Genomic DNA, 21,771 nt, shown 5'->3' with positions numbered 1-21,771 from the left:
ATGATGATAAATTATGAAGAACGATCAAAAAGAGTGAAAAATAACCTGTGTAGAGTTATCTCCCATTACCTATCTAATAATTTATATAAAAAAACTCGTGAATAATTAAAGCTCCCGTTTCTTGCCGAATGAAATGAGCGAAAGCATGATGTGAATGAATTACATTAAATTTTTACTTGAATGGACTGGAGCAGACAATTGTGCAGATTTATAAATGCCTAGACAATATTAAATAAAAAAAGAGAATAACAATCGGAGCAATTGACAATTAAAACTCTCATTGTTTATTAATTCGTGTAAATTTTCAGTCTTTCCACATTTTGCACTTGATAATATTTTCTAAACAACCAATACCCAAGAGTGTTCACTTTTTCTAGGCAATTCATGGAATAACTTATTATCCTGATTAAAATGTGAAGGACCAGTGAAATTTCATAAGAGAATGTGAAAGTTTTTTCGTGAATCGGAGATTTAAAAAAATGCACAGCGTGCTCCAGTCATTTGTGAAAGCGATTGTTGAGCGATGGATAAACGATATTTGAATGCCGACGATTGGAAAATTGTGTAATAAACAAAATGATAATTGCTAGTTGCGAGGAATTCTACTGTTTCCTTATGCGCCCCACCCATGACCGTGTTATCACATTTGTGTACCCAGATTAATGAAAATAAATAACAACAAAAAAGCACAAGCACTGGAACAACTGATGAAAACAATTAGGGAGCATTAACGTTAGGTAATCTGAAGTGATAATGAACATGAAGTGTTTACCCGGATGTTTCAGTTATTTCAGGGATAAATTTTTATTTTCAATTGAACGACCGATTAAATTTGACGATTTATCGACGCAGATCGTTGTACTTAACATCAAGTGAAAATACACATGAAATAAAATGCATTAGTTCATTTGTATAAACTATTCAGCTTTATTGTCCATATACATTATCATATTATTCCCATTAAAAAGGCTCTGGTATAGGATAAATAAAATACTTCAAGTTCTAGATGATAAATAAATAAAATCAACTCAATTATTTCTTCAGTAATACTTTGGTTTTACCTGAGACACCAATTGTCGCTACTCCCTTTTAATTAATTACTCAGAGTTAATTAAAAATTATTGGGAATTTAATCATTCGATTGATCAATACCGTATGGTTTTAATACAACTGAGATAATTGTTCTAGGCTATTGTTTAGATACAAATCTTGGATGAAGTAGAAAATATTTACCTCCTTGAAAAAATATTCTTTCAATTGAAGATTTTTGCGCTGTTAAATTAATTAATACCCGCCGGCCAGCCGTTTGGTACTCAATATTTCGCTGTTCAATTCGCTAACAGTAATTGAGGGAGCAATTACAAATAATTTAATTGTGGGAATAATTTTTGGCATCTCTCCAACAGTTTATCCTCCAACAGTCGGTCTCTATCAATTATCAATCCGAAAAATCCGAAAAATCCTCGAGAAGTCTGGAAAATTAATGGTTAATATATTTCAATTGAATTAATCATTTCTGACGAATTAATTTCTTTACAATCCAATTATCTTAATAATTAATTATCGATTTTGACACTTCGCTGGTGGCAATGAGAATCAGAATTATTTCTCTTGCAATTGAATAATTATAGGAAAATATTTGACTTCCCATTTGAACTCGAGAAATAGAGGAAATAAGTCAGAGTTATTTTCCCAGAAAATAGTCTATTGCAAATCGATTTGATGAGATAATTTTGAATTCATTACGAATGTAACCAGCGATGTGTTAATAAATACAAAAGCAAATTCCCACAATGATATCTTCAGACACAGATGAATTAGAGACCGCACCGTGAATGGAACATAAAATTTCGAGTACTTGCAAGAGAAAAATGCAATGAGATGAAAACAATTACCCGACTATCCAAAATTCCCCTACTTTCATTAATCAGAGAGACTGACATTATCGCATTGCAAATAAAATAATGATCTACCAATAGCCGAACGTTTTGTGCTATAAATAGATTCAAAATGAAGTCATCATTTAGCATTCCCACTTGAGGAATTAAAAATAAATAAATAAATGAATGAAGAAAATAATTGAAACGAATTCAGATAGATGTTTAAGAAATGAATTCCTCTCAGTTACTCAGTTATAATAAATTAAAGACAGAATTTGAGAGACAACAACTGAAATGATGAAGCGATAATTTCCTCCTTGGAGACAATGACTAGAGATGATAATCCTCGAGTGATGAATTATCATAAAGCGATACAGTCCTGTTGAATAACACCTAGTTAGCGTTAGCTTGGCTATTGGAATTCGTAGCAAACACATGATAGACACTCTGAAACACGTAATTAAATACTCAATATAGACCCATGACTTGGACGTCCTTTTTTTCCTGAATCACTCTCACTCCTCGGCTCGACTGGTGCACCAGCACTTGTCAAATGTGCTGTTGATGCTGTAGTTGTTTCCTCATCAGACTCCATAGGACTTATCCTGATAGCCTGATACCACTGATTCGTCAAATCCGTCATTTGTGATTTGCAGTCTTTCAATTCTTGTTGGGTAAATCGCCGAGTGAAAAAGGGAATGAAAAATTTGAGATCCCAACGAGCAAATCCGCGAATTCGTGACTGCATGAATGACACCTCCATTTCCTCTTCTGTGAACTCTGATAAATGTTCTGAATCGATTGTTTGTCCCTGCAATTAAAATAAAATAATAATAATAAACAATAATTATTGATAATTGAATTCCTTTATATTTGAATTATTTTTGTCTTTAACAAATAGAAATGCATTCGTATTAATTCACATTTCCTTTTTGAAATGACGAATAAATAGAAAATAATAAAAAAATAACTCACCCACTCCCTAGTTTTGCTGAGTGAAATTTCCTTGTCCCTTCGTTTTCTCCTGCTGTTCTTCTGCTTCTTCTCAGCCCTCAAAAATTTCAAAAGGGGCATAGTAGACCCCCCAAACACCAAAGTTGTAAACAAAACAATAATAAGAGTTGTTGTAATAATAACATGTCTAGTTTCATCGCTGAAATTCAAATGCAATGACAAAGCATAAGAAATAGCTCCCCTGAGTCCGCTGAACCACATGATGAACATCATCTTCTTGGTAATCCGATGTTCCCTGAACCGATTGACAAGAAGTGCAAGTGGAAAAATATTGGCAGCTCTGCCAATGAGACACAGAATAATCGACCAGATGACAAGAGCTGGTTCGAATCGATGCCTGAAGCTGAACAGGGCCAATCCCAAATAAGCAAAGACACAAGTCTCAGCAATAAAAGCCAGAGTCCTCATGGTCTGCTGCATAGTAATCTGCGTGACAGTAGATAAATTAAAATGTGTATAATGTGACATGACGATTCCATTAAATAAAATCGCCATAATTCCAGACAATTGAATTCCCTCGGCAAGTGCATAAGGTGCATAAGTGAACACCAGCATAATTCCAAACTCCAACGACGGATTCTTCCTCAAGTCCACATGCTTCAGTAATAAAGCACTTATCAGCGCAAACACAACGCCAATTCCAGCGGATGCGAAGAACATCAAGCAGAATCTGTTGAGACCGAGGATAATAGCTTCACCAGTTGTAGCACCATTATTTGATTCAAGTACTGAGGTCGTTAGGACGATAGCAATGGCATCATTGAGGATGGATTCACCAAAGACCAACATGTTCAGGACAGGATCAACATCCAGTGCGTGAAAAATAGCAACAGTTGCCACAGGATCGACTGCAGAGATCAGAGACCCAAATGCAAAACTCTCCACGAAACTCAGTCTGTAAGCGACTTGCGCCAGTCCCAAGAGATAAATTCCAGCTCCAACGACGAATGCTGATATTGCTGTACCGAATATAGCGAATACCAGAATGCTCCCGATGTTCTGGAAGAAATTACCCTTGTGCAGGTTGTATCCGGATTCGAAGATTATTGGTGGCAGGAGAACGAGGAAGAAAGCTGTGGGTGAGAGAACCTCTTCTTTCTTCCAGTTTGCTATGTTCTTGTGGGACATCAGATTTATTATCATACCAATTGCTCCACCCAGGAATACTATCACCACAGATTCTGGGAGATACTGGAAATTTGTCTGCAGCATCAAGTGGATCAGGAGAATTCCCAGGGCAAGAACGCAGAGGACGAAGAATATCGACATTGAACTGTTGTGCTCTTCTTCAGCTGATCCTTTGTCTGGGAGTATTGGCTCCACTGGTGGTGCTGTTGTTGTGCTGATGTTTGTGGCATTGCTACCTTCTCCTGATGGAATTGAAACAGGATCAATTGAATTTACAGTTACACTTCTCTCTGTCGTCGTATTGTGGACGTTTTTTCCAGGTCTACCATCTGTTGCAGTCTCCTGTTTTCTGTTTTCCTGTTTTTCCGTTGAATTTTCCGGAGGTGGAATACTCGGGGAAGCATTTGGGGACCATTTTTCACCCTTTTGTGCAGCTCCTTCACTCTTCAAAGGGATTGGATTTACTGAAGAAATCGCTGGAGACAAATCAGTCCCAATTGTTATGTTTCCAGTTCCAGATGTTGCCTCTGGTTCTGCTAGTGACAACTGTAAAACTGAAGTGATGAACAAGAAAAATAATAATCCAGTGCAGAAACTTTCTCTGGACACAAATAATTCAGGTATTTTAATCGCCATTGTTGTTATTATGGGTTTATACACATGTTATCACAGATTTTAGTCCTCCTTATGACGTGTCTTTTAATTTACATGTGATTTTTATATTGTTTGATTAACCTTTGCAATTGAATATTCTATCACTTCCCTCGAAACAGCTGTGCTGAGGCAATAACGTTTTTATTGCAAAATCAATTATGAATTCACTTGCACTCAACACGTGATTTTTCATTCCCGTGATTACATCATCCTGGTGGAAATTTTTTATTGTATATTGGAATTATAAAACTATTCCGAAATAAACACTTGTTTGTCGTATGGTCTATTGAAAAATGTGATTCCACGAGATTGGTGTGACAGCCAATAGAAATCTATTCTTAACTCTCTCGATTTGAATTGCAGATGGAAACGCGCCAAATATTCTGTCAATGCACAGCTGAAAATTATTTAATCGAAGAATTCAGAAATATTTAAATGCTGTAAATTTTTTATTGTAATTTTCATAAATATTGTTAATCAGGATTTATAAAATTAAAAATAAAAAACGATTGGGTGACGCCCTCTTTGGTGCACCACAGAAACTATTTGAGAATATTATTATTGTTGATGTTATTATTATTATTTCTATATGATATATACAGATACACATGGGGGAGAGTAGTTTGTAAATATTACACATGCAAGAATAATTTTCTTATCATTCTAGAAGAGATAATTGTGGAATAATTAAAGAAAGTTGAATAAAATATGGAGGAAGGTCTAGGAGCTGTTGAAGACCTGTCATTAACAGACACCAGTGATGACGGTGAGGAAAGAACAGCCGCTGAACTTCTGACAGACATGGAGAACGCCTGGATAAACGAGAAATTTGCCCCTGAAATTCTCCCCCATAAATCGAATCACGTCGACTGCCTCCTCCACCACATCACCTACATGGATGAAAATTTAAAAAGACTTCCAAGAGGTGATCTGCGCCTGACAATTCATAAAATGGAAATCGATAGAATCAGATATTTAATTTCAAGTTACTTGAGGATTCGATTAGAGAAGATTGAGCGCAATGTAATCGAGATTTTGAAGAGTGAGGGCCAGAGGAATGCAGCGAGTCGTTATTTAACGGATAATGAATTGAAATATGCCAATGAATATGCGGTGAATATGGAGACATTGTTTAAGAGTCTAGTCCTTCAGCATGTGCCGCAGAATTTCCAGGAACTCGAAGTCGATAAATTGTCTATTAAACCCCAGATGAATGCGCACGTTTTTCTACGGGCGAATCGAACAATCGAGGGAATTATTATTCCTGGAACTGTTGACGAGGAGTTGGACTTTGTTCAAGGATCTCAACACATCATACAATACACAGCTGTTGCTGATTTGGTTAAAAATGGATCTGTCCAGCTGATATAATCATTCCAAAAGGTTCAAGTCTCATTTGTTACAGTCATCTTCTCATTCGAGTTTACAATTTATTATAAAAATATATTTTTCTACTGCTCTCTTATGCGGACTAATGTCATTTGTATTTTTCTTTTAGAAATAAACATTGATGTGCGAGAATAAACTTTGAGTTACAATTGAACTTCGTTCAAATAATTGAGTTATCGACAAGTTTTCGCTCAAGTGCTAATCGTTTGGTTGTACAGACCACATAATTGAATCGCATTGAAGTATTAGTACATATGATAATTAGAAATTGTAATGGACGAATTCTTTAAGTAGTAGAGCCACAATGTCATGTTCGTTCAATTGGAAAAATCCTATTTGATACTAAATATATTATAAACCATCGAAAATAATTATTAGTACAGTTAATCCTGTTCCTGAGCATCTTGAGGATTCTCCACCTTCTGATTGAAAGTTTCTTCAGCTATTCTCTTCAAATTGCTGGTGATTGAAGCACCAGTCTCATTAAGCATTCTCGTTAAGTATCCATCGTTCTTCTGTAAAAGTACATGAGGATGATCGTATTCCACTGCTTGTCCATGATCCATCACCAGGATTTTATCACTGTCCATAACAGTATTCAGTCTGTGAGCTATTGTTAAAACAGTGCAGTCTTTAAATTTATCTCTGATTGTCCTTTGGATGAGGGCATCAGTGGCAGGATCAACATTAGCTGTTGCCTCGTCTAGCACAAGAAGTCGATTTTTTCTGGTGATAGCTCGGGCTAGACAGAGTAGTTGTCGCTGGCCAGCACTGAAATTCGCTCCACCCTGGCTGACTGGATGATCCAGGGATTGACAGCTACTTTTTAGCTCGACTTCTTCCAGTGCTGACCACAGTTCATCGTCATTGAATTGATGGAAGGGATCAAGATTGTCACGGAGTGTTGCTGAAAACAGCATTGGCTCCTGCGGTATTATGGAAATCGTACGCCTCAAATCGTGCAGGCCGATACTTTTTGTGTCGATTTTGTCAATATAAATCTTCCCCTCGAGTGTTGCTAGATTGAAGAGAGCAGAAATTAGAGAGGATTTTCCCGCTCCTGTGCGACCAACAATTCCAATCTGAAATTAAAATATCTCTTTAATATTTCTGTATTAATTACTAGATTATTACAATCATTCATGAATTTTACATTCTCAACTGACTATTAATTGCCATTTAATTACACATTCGTCGAAATTGATTAATTGATTTGTTCGTTAAACTTCAACCAATCATTCACAATATTTGACGTATTTAAATTACCTTCATGCCTGGTTCAATAACGATATTCAAATCCTTAAGAACAGGCGCATCTTGTTCTGAATACTTAAGATAAACGTGATCAAACTTGATGTGTCCTTGACTCGGCCAAGTTGCTGGGGGTTTATAATTCGTTTCACTCTCGAACGGTCCTTCCTTATCCAGTTGAGTAAACTGGAGCACTCGTTCCACAGACGTCATCTGTGCCACAGTTTCCGCAGTCTGACGCATTCCATGCTGCAGCATACCACAAAGAATTAAAGTCTGTGATATAGCCAGACCGACATTCCCAGCGAAGGTTCCCTCTAAATCCGTAAAATGATTAATTCATTAACACATGAGCCAACAAATCGACGAAAAAAACAATAAAATAGAAAAAAATATCACCATTTTTCAGAATAATGAAGCTGTAAGTGATAAAGGCAACAAATACGATAGTAACAGCATCGAGCCAAAGTCCAAAAGCTGTACTAGTTGAGATCAAAAGTGAGTTGGCAGCTGTATGAATATTCTGATGACTATCAAATTCTTTAGCCAACATTTTCTGTGCATTAGCTGATCTAATTGTTGCCAGTCCAGCTAATGATGCATTGACGTGTGAATACACCGGACTCTTTGCTGGAATAGTACAATATTTAACACTTTATTTATCATTCGTGCTAATTGCCAATTAACGTGAGTAGCATACCGTACTATTACCCCACGCAAAGCGCGAGTAACAGATAATTTTTGCATGGAGATAGTAATTTCTTACTGATGCCTTCCAATCGTTTGATATCCTGAGCAGTTGCCAAGTACAATGTCTTTATTTTCCAGTACAAGTAACCCATTATTACTATCGGGAATAATGTCCACCAATTGATTATGAGAACTTGGGCGAGAATTCCAGTCATTACCGCGAATATTTGGATCGCATCGATCAAGGCCATTGGAAGAAGTTCATCAACAGAGCCGATGTCTTTTGAAAATCTATTGAGAATTCGCCCTGTCGAATAAAAACGATATCAGTCAATTAATAATATTAATTATCACTCAATTAGTCCTGTACTTTTTCACTAGTTTAAACAATATTTTTCAGTTTTTTCAATTTTTTAAAACAATTTTTCACAATTTTAAGTCGTTACAGTTTTATAAATCCTTTCTAAATAATTGGTAATTCATATTGAAAGTAAATATTCAGAAGTAATTGATAAAAGTTTGAACCTGAGGGATTGGTATCGAAGAATCTCATTGGAGCCTTCAGCAGACAGGAGAACATGAGATTGTGGAGATTTTTGCTGGAATCCATGCAAATTTTATAGAACATTATGTTTCTGGCTGTAGTGAAGATAACAGACCCTGCTATGAAGACTCCATAAATCCAGAGTGCAGTATCTCTGTCATAATACTGATTGGAATATTTAAAGAATGTGGAATTACTGACTAAATGAGATGATTCGGTCCCACTGCGAATGTTTCCGTTAAACGGGAAGTCATGAGTAAGTCTAGATCCATTTTCTCCATTTGTTTTCGGTGAATAATGCTTCATAGGATTTTCCAACTTGATTTCCTCCTGCTTAGTCCAATGTGCGACCCAGTAATCAGAGCCACTGCTCCCCAATTGTCCCAGAATGAGAAACAAAACGAACGCGAAGAGAACGAAATAACTGCTACCAGCCCTGAAATACTGCCACAACAAAGACGACGCGATCTTCCCCTTGGCCATTAGTTCTTCAGTCTCATCAGGTTCTTCATCAACTTCATCATTTTTACCAGAGAAATAAGCGACTTCTGACACTGGACTCAACTCTCCGTCGCCCACATGCTCCTTCTGCTCTTCATTTGATTCATGATGATTCATAAGTTTGAAGTCGTTCTCCTGAAAATCCTGATAGCTCCCCTGTTTCTCAATGACGCCATTATTCAGCATAATAATATGATCAACCTGCTTCAAGAACTGCACCTGATGAGTCACGAGGATTCTCGTCTTGTTGGCTAAATATTCCTTGAAGCATCCCTCGAACAGACTCTTCCCCACGTGTGTATCAACCGCAGACAAGGGATCATCAAAGAGATAGATGTCAACTCTTCGATAAACAGCTCGAGCTAGATTAATTCTAGCTCGTTGTCCACCACTGAGGGATGATCCACGTTCACCGACAAGTGTTTTATCACCCTGAGGCAGTTGAACAAAATCTTTGAGCAAGCAGCAAGCTTTCACGACTTGTCGATACCTCACTTCGTCGTATGGTTCACCAAATAATATATTATTCCTCACACTCTCTGCGAATAGCCAGGGCTCCTGACTGGCGTACGACAAAGTTCCACCCACTGCAACATGACCATGAGCTGCTGGAAGCTCCGCCAGAATCAGCTGGAGCAGAGAAGACTTGCCAGAGCCCACAGGACCAACAACAGCAGTCAATGTCCCAGGTTTAATCGTCACATTAATATTGTGGAGAGTATTGACGATGAGGCCCTCGTTCCAGGATGCACTCACCTCTTTCATCTTAATGGATGTAATTTCGATTGGAGATTGCTGAATGGCAAGTGGATGATTCTCCTTCAGTATCAAGAAGTTTTCAAGACGATTTATGGTGACTGCAGCTTCAGACGCAAATGTTATTGCCAGGGGGAAAAATATCGCCATTGTGCACTGGAGGCGATTGAAATATTGCGCCATTGAGAACACCTTGTCAGCTGATATCACGTTCCCCAGAAGAACATATGCCATTACAGTGAAATAAAGGGTCGTACGCTCGGTGAAGACGAATGTTGCTCTGTGAAATCCTCGAAGATATGATATAACGCTGAGCACATCAATCTCGTGTTTCCTAGCAAATGACACAAGCTCTTGAAATGGCTTCTCCCACGTGTACATCTTAATCACCTGGACACCAGTAATTATTTCGCTCATCAATCTCACGCGTTCATCAGTCCGTACAGCTATCTTTCCCCGTAATTTCAGTGTCAAATTGCTGAGATATCCCTGAAGGGGAATTGTCTGGATGGTAATCAGTAAAATTCCAGCCAGTGTTGCTACCTGAACGTTTTGCCAAATCAAATAAGCAATTGCTGCTCCCTGAATTGGCATTATCCAGATGTAATGAAGAAATATGAAGACTTGATCGAATCTTGCAACGTCGTTCGACAGAAGATTCACTATTCGACCTCCAGTTGTCTCGTTCGATGAATATCTGGAGAGTCTCAGAATTTTTCTGTACACCAACGACGATGCTGCTATTCGCAGACGCATTCCCATTTCCAGCTGTCCCATGTTCACGTGATGATCGATAAGTGCAATTACAATGGCCATTATTACGACACCTGAGGCATACATGTACGCCTCAGCTGTCGTGACATTTGATAGGGGAGCAAAGTGATTGATAAGAAGACCAAGTGTATAAGGCTGCAAGACTCGTAATGATGTATCCAAAAATTTCCATGCACCGTAGTAAATGTAGGACCAGAGAAATGTTTTTCGTATTGCTGTAAATAATTTTGGCTTTCTATCCTCATCGTTCGCTCGTTTCAATTCTTTATTCCAATTCTTCTCTAGGGCATCTCCAAGGGGCTCACTGAGATCCGGTTGCAGAATATTGTATAAATCCTTTGTCACCAGATCGTTTGTTTTTCCGTATGTGAATAAAGGCTTGAGCCACCTGAAACGATCAAATTATCTTTTATAGTTCAAACGTTTTATAGATTTTCAATATTAACTCTCCAGAATTAAAACAAAATCGAAATTCGAGTCTTGATAAAGTTTAAATAAATCCTGACTAACAGCGAGTCGTTGGGGTTTTTTATTCATTTATTCTTTTTTATTCTTATTTATTTCGTCAGACGATACTGTGTATTGCGGGAATGATTACAATTAATTAATAATACGTAATAATAATAATTAATTTCAATATTTTATTTGTTATCCGGAGAATAAGGAAAAGGAGGTTATGCTTTTCGCAGAATCGTAAATATTTATCTTGAATGTCAACAGAAAAACTAATAGCGTATTTCAGCAGTAAGATAAGGGCTTTTATGATTATGTATGTCTCCCGGAAAATCATTTACTCAGTCTTTTGTTCGCTTATCTAAGCCAACAAATTTACAAATCATGTTTTACATTGAAATTCCAATAACCCGTAAAGTTTATTTCTATTTTTAAACATTGTAGGACTACACCGAAGAATTCTCCTCTCAAAATTCCCTAATCATGCCTCGAACCTTTAGTTCTTACTGATATTTATAATTTATAGATTTTTTCCTTATAGAGAAGAACGAGAAATTTACCATTGACTTTATTATTAATGACAGCTTGATTATAATGAATTGCGAGAATAATTTGATGAGCTAGCACTTCAGTGCTACTACTAGCAGTATTCTTGGATGATTTTTTCGTTCTGTCATCTTACGACAATTAGCCGAGCAATTGGAATAGATTAATGAAAGAGAAACGAGTCATGATTGATGTGCATTCCTGGAATGAAAAATGAAATAAATCATACGGTTTATTACAATGACATAAACAGTCTAGAAAAACCGCTTTACACCGGAAATTATATATATATTAAATTATAATTTATATACATTAACAATAAACAAATGGTTGCTAATATTAAATTGAGTGCCAGTGTGACTCTTCGCTATATATATTTTAAATAAAATAAATAAACAATTGACTGACCAAAAAATTAATTTGCTGAGTGGATTCGCCGTTTTCCGGGGATTTGGATTGTCGTATTTTTTACTGCTGTCCATAGTTCACGTGATTATTATTAATTGTAAATATTTGGGATTATGTGAGAAAGTAAATCGAATGTCAAAGGGACAACCGCAACCCGCGATGGCCGACAGCACACTGAATCCAGCTGAAATAAAACGGAACTTAAACAAAGAAAAAATCTAGACTTTTAAGATATCCATGTGCATCAATATTATGTCACGACATAAATGTTTTTTCCAATCATTCGAGAATTATTACGAAATCCAATGATATGTTTGCCTCATTTCTTTCGAGTGCCTTCGTATCTAATCGGATAAAGGTTACGACTTTCATCTTGGCCTTGAATTTTTATGGATTCGTTTTTGTTTTCAGGACAATTGGTCGAAGGAGACGGAGATCGTGAGAAAATATTGATGACTTCATCATAAAAATCATCGGAATGTTGAGACCGATTTTATTAAATTGATCAGACATTGGTCAAGATATCAGGGGCTTCAAGGTCAGATTAATTGATGATAGCTGTCCACGAATTTTGGAGATCTGTCAAGATTCCAAAATCGATGAATCTCCGAATTTTTTATGAAAAACGTACGTTAATTTTAATTCAAATAATATTTATTTAAATGAATCTATCATCAAACCCTAAAAATTCATTTGTTATTAAATATTTAATATCTAATTGAGAAATTAATTTAGGACCAAATGAGCTATTCAAGTTTTAAAATCGTATATTTATAAAAATCCCAATGAGTTAATGAATAATTAATTGAAAAACATATTTCTCTCTTTGATGATCTCGTCTCAATAAATCGGTTCAACAAATTCGATTAACAAAAATCATGTCTCTCCCTGCATGTGCATTCATCTAAATAAAATAGTCACGTATCTCCCGGATGTCCGGAGATACGTTTTTTTGTTACTCATCCTTTTACAGTATGACCTTGATTTATTCCTGACGAGGGACGAATCTCAAAAAAATGAATGACAGTATAACCAATAGAAGATGATTTTACATAACAAAATGTTTACGATTCCTCGAAAGAAAAATTAAGACTGCACCTTTCAATATCAATTTCATTATCTCTGGGGTAAAAACTGAGACTTATTATTATTTCTTATTGTTTTTTATTGTTTAACAGATCTGCCACGAGCCCCTCGACCTCTTCTGCTCTGGGGATTCCGAATTTCTGCTGTTTCTTGAATAAATCGAAATATATTTTTATTCCGATCTGTTGGAAAGATTTTTGCAGCTCACGGCTTCACCATTCCATTGATTTTTGCAATGATCCCGAAGGTTTTTATTAATAATTTGTAAATAATTAATTCTCGAAAAATATCTGTCTAATATGAATCCATTGATATCTTAATCGCTTCATTGCCAGTACCAATTTAAACTCGACACATTCAAATTAAAATTCAATTCTGGATTATCAGTAAATTTCGGTGTTAATTTCCGCAAGTACACCTTTCTATTCCCTATTTTTTGTAGCTTTCGATAATTCTCAGCTAGTACATCTTCTCCGTTGGATAAAATTCTAAATTTATTCATCTGCAAAAATGACAGTAATTAAACAATAATTAATTGATTAGATAACGATAAACGATGATATGAAGTACAAATTAATGAAATGAAAAATTGAAATTAAAATTCTGTTAATTGCTGTATAAATATAAAATCATTGGATTCAAATCCAGAGAGATTAAATTCTTTTAATGATGCAACATAATAATTACTTGTTTAAACGATATAGGGACTGTCATGGAAAATATTATCCACGTGACAGCTTCACTACATGGAGGTGTAGTTAATGATCCTCTGTACGTGTAAAAAGTGTCTGTATCCTTCGGTAATAACGAATTAAGAGTGAAAGTAACATTTAAATTAGCTCTCGAATTTTTCCATTTCACCACTGGCAGAGATTCAACGATTGGACTAAGACTCTCGTTGTCGTCTTCCTGCAACTAACGGCTTCCATTACAATTAATAATAATTAATAATTATAATAAATCCAGGAGAAATTAATTACCTGGAAAAACGTAGCCAGTACTGTCAGTCCGTCTTCATTACTCAAAGCTTCTGCTGTTTCAGGATACGCTGTATTTTTGAAGATCATGTGCATCTCCATTGGATAACTGGAAATAAAAATCCGGTATAAAAGTTTTTTATTTACATTTCAATATTATTTAAATAGGTATTGTTATTGATAATTTATTGGGCCCTTAAATAATGGGAATGATCGGATAAATATTACAGTGAGTGGAACCTGAAATGAGTTTTTAGTTAATTAATTAATTTGAGAGGATTTATTCCTTTTGGCTTGTAATTTATTTATCTATTTATTAATGGCCTGTAATTAATATAGAAACGATTGGAATATTCATTAGGGATATAAAACTACTGAATGAATACTGAGCTTGATTTAATTCGACGATTGAATGAGTGAAACGATTTGAACTCAATTAATTTTTTGATTTCTTGGTTTTTGGGTGGAAATTATTGTTTAAAATGCCATTTATAAATATTGTTGGATAATTATAAAAAAATATACCTTACTCCGTTCAATGTATGTTCTGACCCGCGATTATTCTTGTTGCCCCAATGAAAATGTAATCCTTGCAGCACGTAGTTTTGATTTTCAGTCAACATTGCCCCGAAAACGTACGGTAATTGTTCATCAGAATTTTGTTTTTCAAAATTTAAAGAAACTAAAACGAAAGATAGGCATTCATCAGAATTAATCAACTCCAATGAATATATTAATTAATTAATCAACTAACCCGGCCACGGATTGACGAATTGCTAAATTAATTGATTAATTAATTAATCGACGCTCATTAATTATAATTAATTTATTTACGGTGTATTTAGATTGTAGGTGAAATTAATTATAAAATTTCAGTTAGAAATGGCACTAGAGAAAAGCACAACGTGAATTTTCAAATTTTAAACAAATAAAATTGAATTAGATGTTTTTGTTTGTTGGAATTAATTTATGGAATAAAAATTTTATTTCAGTACCTGAATGCCCGTTATTGTGCAATACCAGAGTGCCACCCATTAAATTATGAAATTTAATCATCTCAAGAGCTGGTAAAGGCAGAATTAATGATTTTTTAGATGAAATAGCGACAGGTGATTGCATTTTTCCCGCACACATCTTGAATGTTTGGGCCCACAGGTGTTGCTCTGAAATTTATAAACAATTTACCAGTGAGGATTTAAATAATAAATTATCATACTCACGTCGTTTCGAATATCCAAAATGTGCAATCGAGTACTTGACTGTAATTCAAATAATAATTATTAAACAAATGCCAAAAAACCATTGAGCTTATAAAATATTCTGACCTGAGCAGGATATCAGGAAAATATATAAATAAATAATCAGCATATTTTATCCTGAGAAGACGTTAATTATTCGTCAATGCATTCAGATCGGAAAACACACTGAGTGTTTTATCTGTGGAATATTACCATTAAACATCTGCGTATTGAAATTTCAGCCTTCATGACTATTTTCTCAGCACAGGTGCTAAATAATGGGATGTGCATTCCTTGCCAGTTGAAAATTCAACGACAATTACCCACACAAACAGATGAATTCATTTATTTTTAAGTCTATTTATATATTTTCATGATGAATTAATCCTCCAGACAAAATACAATGGATTATCCTCTCGTTTTTATTTAATTATTCATTATTCTAAATTTCCAATTTCCACTCCAACCTTTGATTAATAAATTTTTTATAAAAATTCTCTCGTTATCTCTACGATTTATCAAGATATTTAAAAATAAACTTCTTTAATAAACAACAGTCCATCACCAAAAATCACTAAGATATTTAAAAAAATGGTGGAGAGGTAAAAATATTAAAGCAATTCAACAATTCCAAGAGCCAGCGTTCGCTGTCATTAAAATTTAGAGAATGGGACTATAAAAACAACAGAAATTGATATAAAAATGCAAATATTTATTTAGGAACATTTTTTCAGGTACCCTTCTCAGATTTTCCTCAATTCACGTAACAACTCACTAGATAATATTCTTGGCATCTTCCGAACTAAATGGAATAAGTTATCTTTACGAGTACCAACACTAACAACTAAACAGAGAACATTAAAATAATAATTTGTAATGTAAATTCTTTTTCTTCTTTCTTGTTTTTTCTTTTTATGGATGATTATGTACACGTGGTGAAACCGGAGCTAAAAATGTTGATGAATGGGATGAGCCGGCAGTACTGGTTCAGCAATCTGCTACAGAAAATATTTATCGCATTAATTAATTCGATAATACAACAATTTTCAGAATATAGGGTAATATGATCATATTTTTACATAAATAAATCGAATGAAGGATCAGATGGACAATCAGACATTATCTTTTATTTTTTTCAATCCGACTAGCCTAAAATAAATAAAAAATGAATTTATGTGGCATTTTTGCTAGATTTTTTTCAAACCACCTCATGATTTCGCGCTCTTCACTGATTTTTCCTGTTTTTTTAATAAAGTATTTGAGAAGTAATTAAATAACGATAAAATGGAAAAACAATATATTTCCTCGCTCCAATCCGATCAACAATTTAAAAAAGCAGAACGCCCTTAAACAAAAATATGGAAAATGAAGAATGTCCATATTACCCCGACATCAGCGAAAAATTTAAATTCTTACATGCACATGAGGAGCTTGAATAATCTGTTGATGAGGTCCAACCGATGGTGGAGGAACTGCAGGTAGAAGATGATCAGTTTCAATGCTGAGCGATGGATCTTGTCTGAGCAATTCCCTCTTAGCCTCATTAGCCACTCTCCGTACAGTCTCTGCATTCAATCTAGCACTATCACTGTAGAGTGGACACTTAGTCATATCATCAGATCCCTGTCCCCGAAAATGACTGTAATCCCTAATCTTCTTATCGCAGAGATAGCACATGATAGCCCCACAGGGGCAAGTTATCTTATTACAGCCTTCTTCCTTGAAGTACGCCTTCTTGCAATTATAACATTTACGTGCAAGAGCCTCTGTCATTTTTTCCTCAATGTACTTGCGAGCTTTATCAGCTTTACCAACTTCGTTGCAGCGTAGAGGTACATGATTGGGTTCTTTGCATTGAATGCACGACTCCTTCATGCATTCTGAATTGAGGCACTTGAATACTTTGTCACCCTCAGGTGGAATCGAAGCAAAATGACAGAATGGACAGGACACCAGTCCCTCCAGTCCAGCAGCAGCAACTTCAGCTGCTTGACGTTTTTTAACAAGAATACTGAATTTCGTTGGCTTCAAAATTTCCTGCAGCGTTGCTAAACTAAATTCAGCACCACAATCTTGGAAGCATGGCACATGAGTATCTCCTTCCCCTAATTTAGTATCAGTTCCCTTGATGATGCATGAATTACAAAAAACATGACCTTGATCACACATTGAGCACTTCGATGGCATACATTCGTTGTCATAACAGCACTGGCATTCCAATAGTTCATTGGACTTCTTCAACTTTTCAAATTCGGCCTTCTCTGCTTTTTTCATATCGTCGATGTATTTTTGGATGTGACTCTGATGACGAATGAAGGCCATCTCCTGGAGGAGATTGATGTCCTCGGTTGGTATTTCAGTGAATTTTCTTGTGCTATTCATGTCTGAACCGATTTGCCTGAGTTTAGCTGTTGCAATGCTCATGTTCCATTGAGTTTCACTGTAAACTTTAGAAACGGTGGAGACACGAATTCGATTGAATTGACTCTTTAAAAATTCCAAGCCCACAATTTCATGCTTGCACGTTCGTTTTTTATCCAAAAAATGCTTGAATGGGTCTGGAAATTTTTCCAGAAAGGTGGGAACAGTGAAGTTAGTGGTGTATCTCAACTGCTCTTCGGTGATTCTCATCTTGGAGAGGTACTGCTCTCTGGTAGGATAACTATGAGTTTGTAGATTTTGCTCGATGAATGACTCCAGTGCCTCATCATCCTTGTACGTCTTTTCAGCTCTATCACGTAAAAATGTGGGATCAGCATTCGGAAATATCTCCAACAGATGCTCATACGTCTCATCAACAGTTCGTCTGATTCCAGCAGATCCCCTCGGATCGTTTCCCTCATCACTTGGAATTTCCAGCTCCCACGAGGTTTCATTCGCCAATAGACGTTCAACAATTTGAGCAAATTGTACATCATGCCCCACGTTAGGTGCCCAATCCACTGGAGTAATTCGTTTGATGTATCCTTTTTTTATATTTGGAAACATCGCACGAAGTTTTGTATAAATTTCAATACAGTATTCATCTTTATTCTCTCGTGGGAATGACTCTGGGCTCTCGTCAACTTTAATCACAGGAATTATTCGAGGTGGAGTCTCGACTCTCTGCTGATGAGAGGGTTCTGGCGCTGGAACATGAGGAAGTGGCGGAATATTTCTCTCAGGACGTGGAGGCACTGTTGCAGAAACCTGGGGAACAGTGTGAACTCTACCCCCAACCCTCTTCCTTTCAGCATCTGCACGTCTGCAATAATCAATTCTCTCAGCTATTTGGCGATTTGCATCGATGAGCTCTCGTTGTAATTGCTCTTTTGGATCCACTCGTCTTCTGAATGCTGAGCGTTCAGTCTCTGGTAGTGGAACAGCATTCGCTGAGTTCAATCTGTACCCATAATTTCCTGTTGACGATCCCGGTTGGGGGTCCATTGCAAATTGTGGAAAATGATAACGTCCATCGTAGGGTGGTAATCCTGGATGACGTGGACGATCGCACACTTGAATCACCCGTGTGCCACTTCCATTTGTTACTATTTTTATTTTCGTAGGTACACCCTCAAGATTTACGTGGCCTGCGAGGGGAGGACTGTGGCGACGACGTCCTCGATCCTGAAAATATAGGATTTCATCTATATCTTCTACTTCAATTCGTTATTTGAATCCGTAATTTGAAAATCTTTTACAGAATCTACAGTCCACACTTTCTCTTCCATCATTTTTTTCTTTTCTGCTCCCAAAATTCTTCTCTCCAACCCCTAATACTCCGATTTATTAAAATTTTATAATAAATTAATTTTGGAGAGTATTTAAAAATTAATTGACACCTCCCATGATTTATGATTGGGTTTTTCAAATTGGAAATTGAATACTTATATTTTATAATTACATTAACGGTATCATTTACCCTTACACGTTCATATGGTTCTCCAATTTCGAGATTAGGGGATCCTCGACCAGAAGTAGCCTTTGCCTGTACACTCTGACAATGAAAAAGTGAATTACGTCGTCTCAAATTCGAAAATCGATAAAAATATCAGAATAACTTGTCATTAAAAAAAAAATGTATACTAACCCGAGAAGATCCTGTAGCAGCAGGCACTCCCCTCGCCTCATTATTCACCCTAGGCATCCCCTGATTCAGCCACGTGGACACCTTCTAAAATCATAATAAATCCCCCTTAACCCATTCGATTGATATTTCACTCTATTCAATACGTACAGTCACTTGTTCTTCTCGTACTATCGTAGCTGGAGCTGCCCTGACCTTCACAGGAGGTCTAACATTCATAACTCTTTCTTCAATACTCTCAATGCCCTCTCTTAATTTTTGACAATCTCTCCAATTCTGAAATTAACGAATTATATTATAAAGACATTAAACAAAAATTTTCCCTCTTCCGAAAAAATCGACAAAAATTCAATACTATAAATAGCTATAACTATAACTCTAGGCGATGTAATATATTCAATAATTTGAATACTAGTGGAATTATTGAATAATTTAAGAGTTCATTAGAATGTTTTGTTTGAATTTTTCTAAGTACCATCGGGTGGGAACAGTTGGTGGTGCTATTGTAGGAGGAAGCCCATGTTGAAGTCAATGCGGTTCTCCTAGAGCCCCTCTCTTCATCATCACTCGAGTCTATCCGAATAGGCGTGTCATTTCTGAGAATATTCACCCTATTACGCCGATCATGTGGTTCTGGAGGTGTTAATTCGTGTTTATCACTCTCAGGAACACCATCGAGGAAAGCTTCAGGTCCTGGACTGTGTAAAGCTTCATCCACCTCAACTCCAGCTCCACCTTCAGACTTCTGAAGAGTTAATCTTTTTGTTTCAATCTCACAAGCATTTTGATCATCATGATTTCGTTTAATCGCCACCTCGGCCCCTGATTTACCAAACAATTTGTGAATTTCAAGCTCGAAGTTGGGTCTTTCCTCTAGGATGCTGACAATTTGAGGGTACGTTGTATCATGCAGGAATGTTTGAATCCTAACGGCCGTTTTGTGTACATCAGCACTGACTCGATCTGTTTTCTCGGTGGTATTGAAATCTTTACTACATCCCGGCTGTGGACTCACTGAAACCTCGACGATTGGTCTAAATTCCTCAGCCACATTGCCCTCACCACCCTCCATGTTATTATTTGGATCGTTGTTATTTTCCTCGAGTATTTCACCTACTTGTGGTGTACTATCATCGGTTGAGCTGCTATCATATTCAACGTCTAAACTGAATTCACGAGTGTATTCCTGACGTGAAGACGACGAATTACTACTCAGCTCGTAATACTTATCATCTAGTTCATCAATCTCAGACAATTCCTGGGGATATGTATCGAATGCCTCTGATGAATCAACGGAATTTTCCTTTCCACCCTCATCCATCTTTCCTCGTTTTCACCCTTCGAGTGCCACATTCAATCCTTAATGAATTTTTCCAACAATTAAATTATCTGCACTTTATCTATTATGTGGTTAGTATTGCGATAAGTCGTTGTACTTCTCTGGCGATTGAAATATCGATGGACAACTCGAGGGAAATTTTTTTGCCGGTGTGACGTCTCAGGGTGATGATCATTTGTTTATCAGCTGGGATTCTACCGATTTCATGAACTCGTTAGACAATACCATATAAACATGGAGACATGTAATTATTAGAGACAATTATTCTTTATTTTGGGGTTCAGAATTGGCTGAGCTGAGAGTTTCGGCCATTTAGGCAGAGATTCAACTTTACAACTTCACCTTTTGTGTTGATTTATGTCTTAGTTTATGGATTCTGAGAATTGACTCTTTGAGTTTAGTAGTTTCGAACACTAATCACCGCTGGGGAGAGATTTTGCGCGTTTTTGCCGACTTAAAACTTATTTTTTTGCTCCCGTTAGGGGGCGTGCAATACAGGCGTTGTGTGCAGGTTTTGTGAACACGGGCGCGGTGATAATTCAAATTAAATTTTCTATCAAACTGTTACAAACGATTGACGATAGATCGAGTAATAAATTATCGGTGGATAGGAGATATTTGTAATATACTCAGAGGTCGAGTAGTTTACCAATAACTTGGGCAATGGTATAATATTAGGCTATGCAATTATTTATTTAAGTGATAGAAGCAGTTTTCTGTCATTTTTAGTCGGTTGTAAGTCTACAGACAATGTTTGTATACCCGAGGAATTTAACAGGTGCACTTGTAGCAATAATAGCTGCGAGAGATTTGGAAGCAGGAAATGAGCGAGTAAGGATAGAAGGAAATAGGGTGAGGAATATGGAAATGAGAGAATCACAGAATCCCTTTCATACTCTAGATGAGCGTTCTTTCAGGAAACGGTTTAGGTAACATTGCACGTCGTATAATTTTCATGTATCCATACTTTTTCATAATAGGAAGTGTTTAATATAGTTGAATATTTCTTGGCTAGGCTAACAAAAACGTTAACGGAGAGGCTTATTCGACGCATTTCTCCCATCCTACCTGATGAAG

The 21,771-nt window shown here is 36.3% G+C and overlaps 5 protein-coding genes across 5 annotated transcripts; 1 reads left to right on the top strand and 4 right to left on the bottom strand.

The window, feature by feature from the left end:
* Positions 1-903: 903 nt before the first annotated feature.
* On the bottom strand, positions 904-5,031 carry Nhe1 (Na[+]/H[+] hydrogen exchanger 1). Its single transcript, XM_011314351.1, has 3 exons — positions 2,856-5,031; positions 2,360-2,691; positions 904-1,472 (listed from the first exon to the last, which is right to left on the bottom strand). The coding sequence occupies exons 1-3, from the start codon at positions 4,656-4,658 to the stop codon at positions 1,439-1,441; spliced, it is 2,169 nt and encodes a 722-aa protein (XP_011312653.1). The 5' UTR covers positions 4,659-5,031; the 3' UTR covers positions 904-1,438.
* A 23-nt stretch (positions 5,032-5,054) lies between these two features.
* Sld5 (DNA replication complex GINS protein Sld5) lies at positions 5,055-6,059 on the top strand. Its single transcript, XM_011314340.1, has one exon. The coding sequence runs from the start codon at positions 5,385-5,387 to the stop codon at positions 6,045-6,047; it is 663 nt and encodes a 220-aa protein (XP_011312642.1). The 5' UTR covers positions 5,055-5,384; the 3' UTR covers positions 6,048-6,059.
* A 103-nt stretch (positions 6,060-6,162) lies between these two features.
* LOC105272269 (multidrug resistance-associated protein 4) lies at positions 6,163-12,167 on the bottom strand. Its single transcript, XM_011314319.1, has 6 exons — positions 11,989-12,167; positions 8,532-10,969; positions 8,083-8,313; positions 7,716-7,946; positions 7,332-7,633; positions 6,163-7,147 (listed from the first exon to the last, which is right to left on the bottom strand). Exons 1-6 carry the CDS (start codon positions 12,060-12,062, stop codon positions 6,449-6,451), a joined length of 3,975 nt encoding a protein of 1,324 aa, XP_011312621.1. The 5' UTR covers positions 12,063-12,167; the 3' UTR covers positions 6,163-6,448.
* Positions 12,168-13,377: 1,210 nt separating this feature from the next.
* Positions 13,378-15,657, bottom strand: LOC105272275 (carbonic anhydrase 2-like). The gene is made up of 7 exons (XM_011314331.1): positions 15,377-15,657; positions 15,272-15,310; positions 15,047-15,214; positions 14,577-14,733; positions 14,055-14,160; positions 13,762-13,983; positions 13,378-13,576 (listed from the first exon to the last, which is right to left on the bottom strand). The coding sequence occupies exons 1-7, from the start codon at positions 15,417-15,419 to the stop codon at positions 13,400-13,402; spliced, it is 912 nt and encodes a 303-aa protein (XP_011312633.1). The 5' UTR covers positions 15,420-15,657; the 3' UTR covers positions 13,378-13,399.
* A 323-nt stretch (positions 15,658-15,980) lies between these two features.
* Positions 15,981-21,158, bottom strand: LOC105272262 (uncharacterized; the record flags this gene model as incomplete). Its single annotated transcript, XM_011314306.1, is given in 6 exon segments — positions 15,981-16,287; positions 16,706-18,895; positions 19,191-19,265; positions 19,359-19,442; positions 19,506-19,631; positions 19,831-21,158. Coding segments are annotated over 6 exon segments (3,372 nt in total). The 3' UTR covers positions 15,981-16,236.
* Positions 21,159-21,771: the final 613 nt, after the last annotated feature.

The sequence above is a fragment of the Fopius arisanus genome, unplaced genomic scaffold, assembly GCF_000806365.1.
Source record: "Fopius arisanus strain USDA-PBARC FA_bdor unplaced genomic scaffold, ASM80636v1 scaffold00004, whole genome shotgun sequence".
NCBI lineage: Eukaryota > Metazoa > Arthropoda > Insecta > Hymenoptera > Braconidae > Fopius > Fopius arisanus.
The sequence above is the reverse complement of the archived record's forward strand: the minus strand, read 5'-3'. Positions and strand labels throughout refer to the sequence as shown.

Coding starts and splice junctions, on each gene's coding strand:
- LOC105272275 (XM_011314331.1), bottom strand. CDS start 15,419: ATGCTGATTATTTATTTATATATTTTCCTGATATCCTGCTCAG. Junction 15,215..15,271: donor TTTTGGATATTCGAAACGAC/GTGAGTATGATA, acceptor TATAAATTTCAG/AGCAACACCTGTGGGCCCAA. Junction 13,984..14,054: donor TACTGGCTACGTTTTTCCAG/GTAATTAATTTC, acceptor CGTTAGTTGCAG/GAAGACGACAACGAGAGTCT.
- LOC105272269 (XM_011314319.1), bottom strand. CDS start 12,062: ATGGACAGCAGTAAAAAATACGACAATCCAAATCCCCGGAAAACGGCG. Junction 10,970..11,988: donor CTCAGCAAATTAATTTTTTG/GTCAGTCAATTG, acceptor TGATCGTTTCAG/GTGGCTCAAGCCTTTATTCA. Junction 8,314..8,531: donor CTTCGATACCAATCCCTCAG/GTTCAAACTTTT, acceptor TTTATTCGACAG/GGCGAATTCTCAATAGATTT.
- Sld5 (XM_011314340.1), top strand. CDS start 5,385: ATGGAGGAAGGTCTAGGAGCTGTTGAAGACCTGTCATTAACAGACACC.
- Nhe1 (XM_011314351.1), bottom strand. CDS start 4,658: ATGGCGATTAAAATACCTGAATTATTTGTGTCCAGAGAAAGTTTCTGC. Junction 2,692..2,855: donor TCAGCAAAACTAGGGAGTGG/GTGAGTTATTTT, acceptor TTTTAATTGCAG/GGACAAACAATCGATTCAGA. Junction 1,473..2,359: donor AAAGGACGTCCAAGTCATGG/GTCTATATTGAG, acceptor TTAATTTTCCAG/ACTTCTCGAGGATTTTTCGG.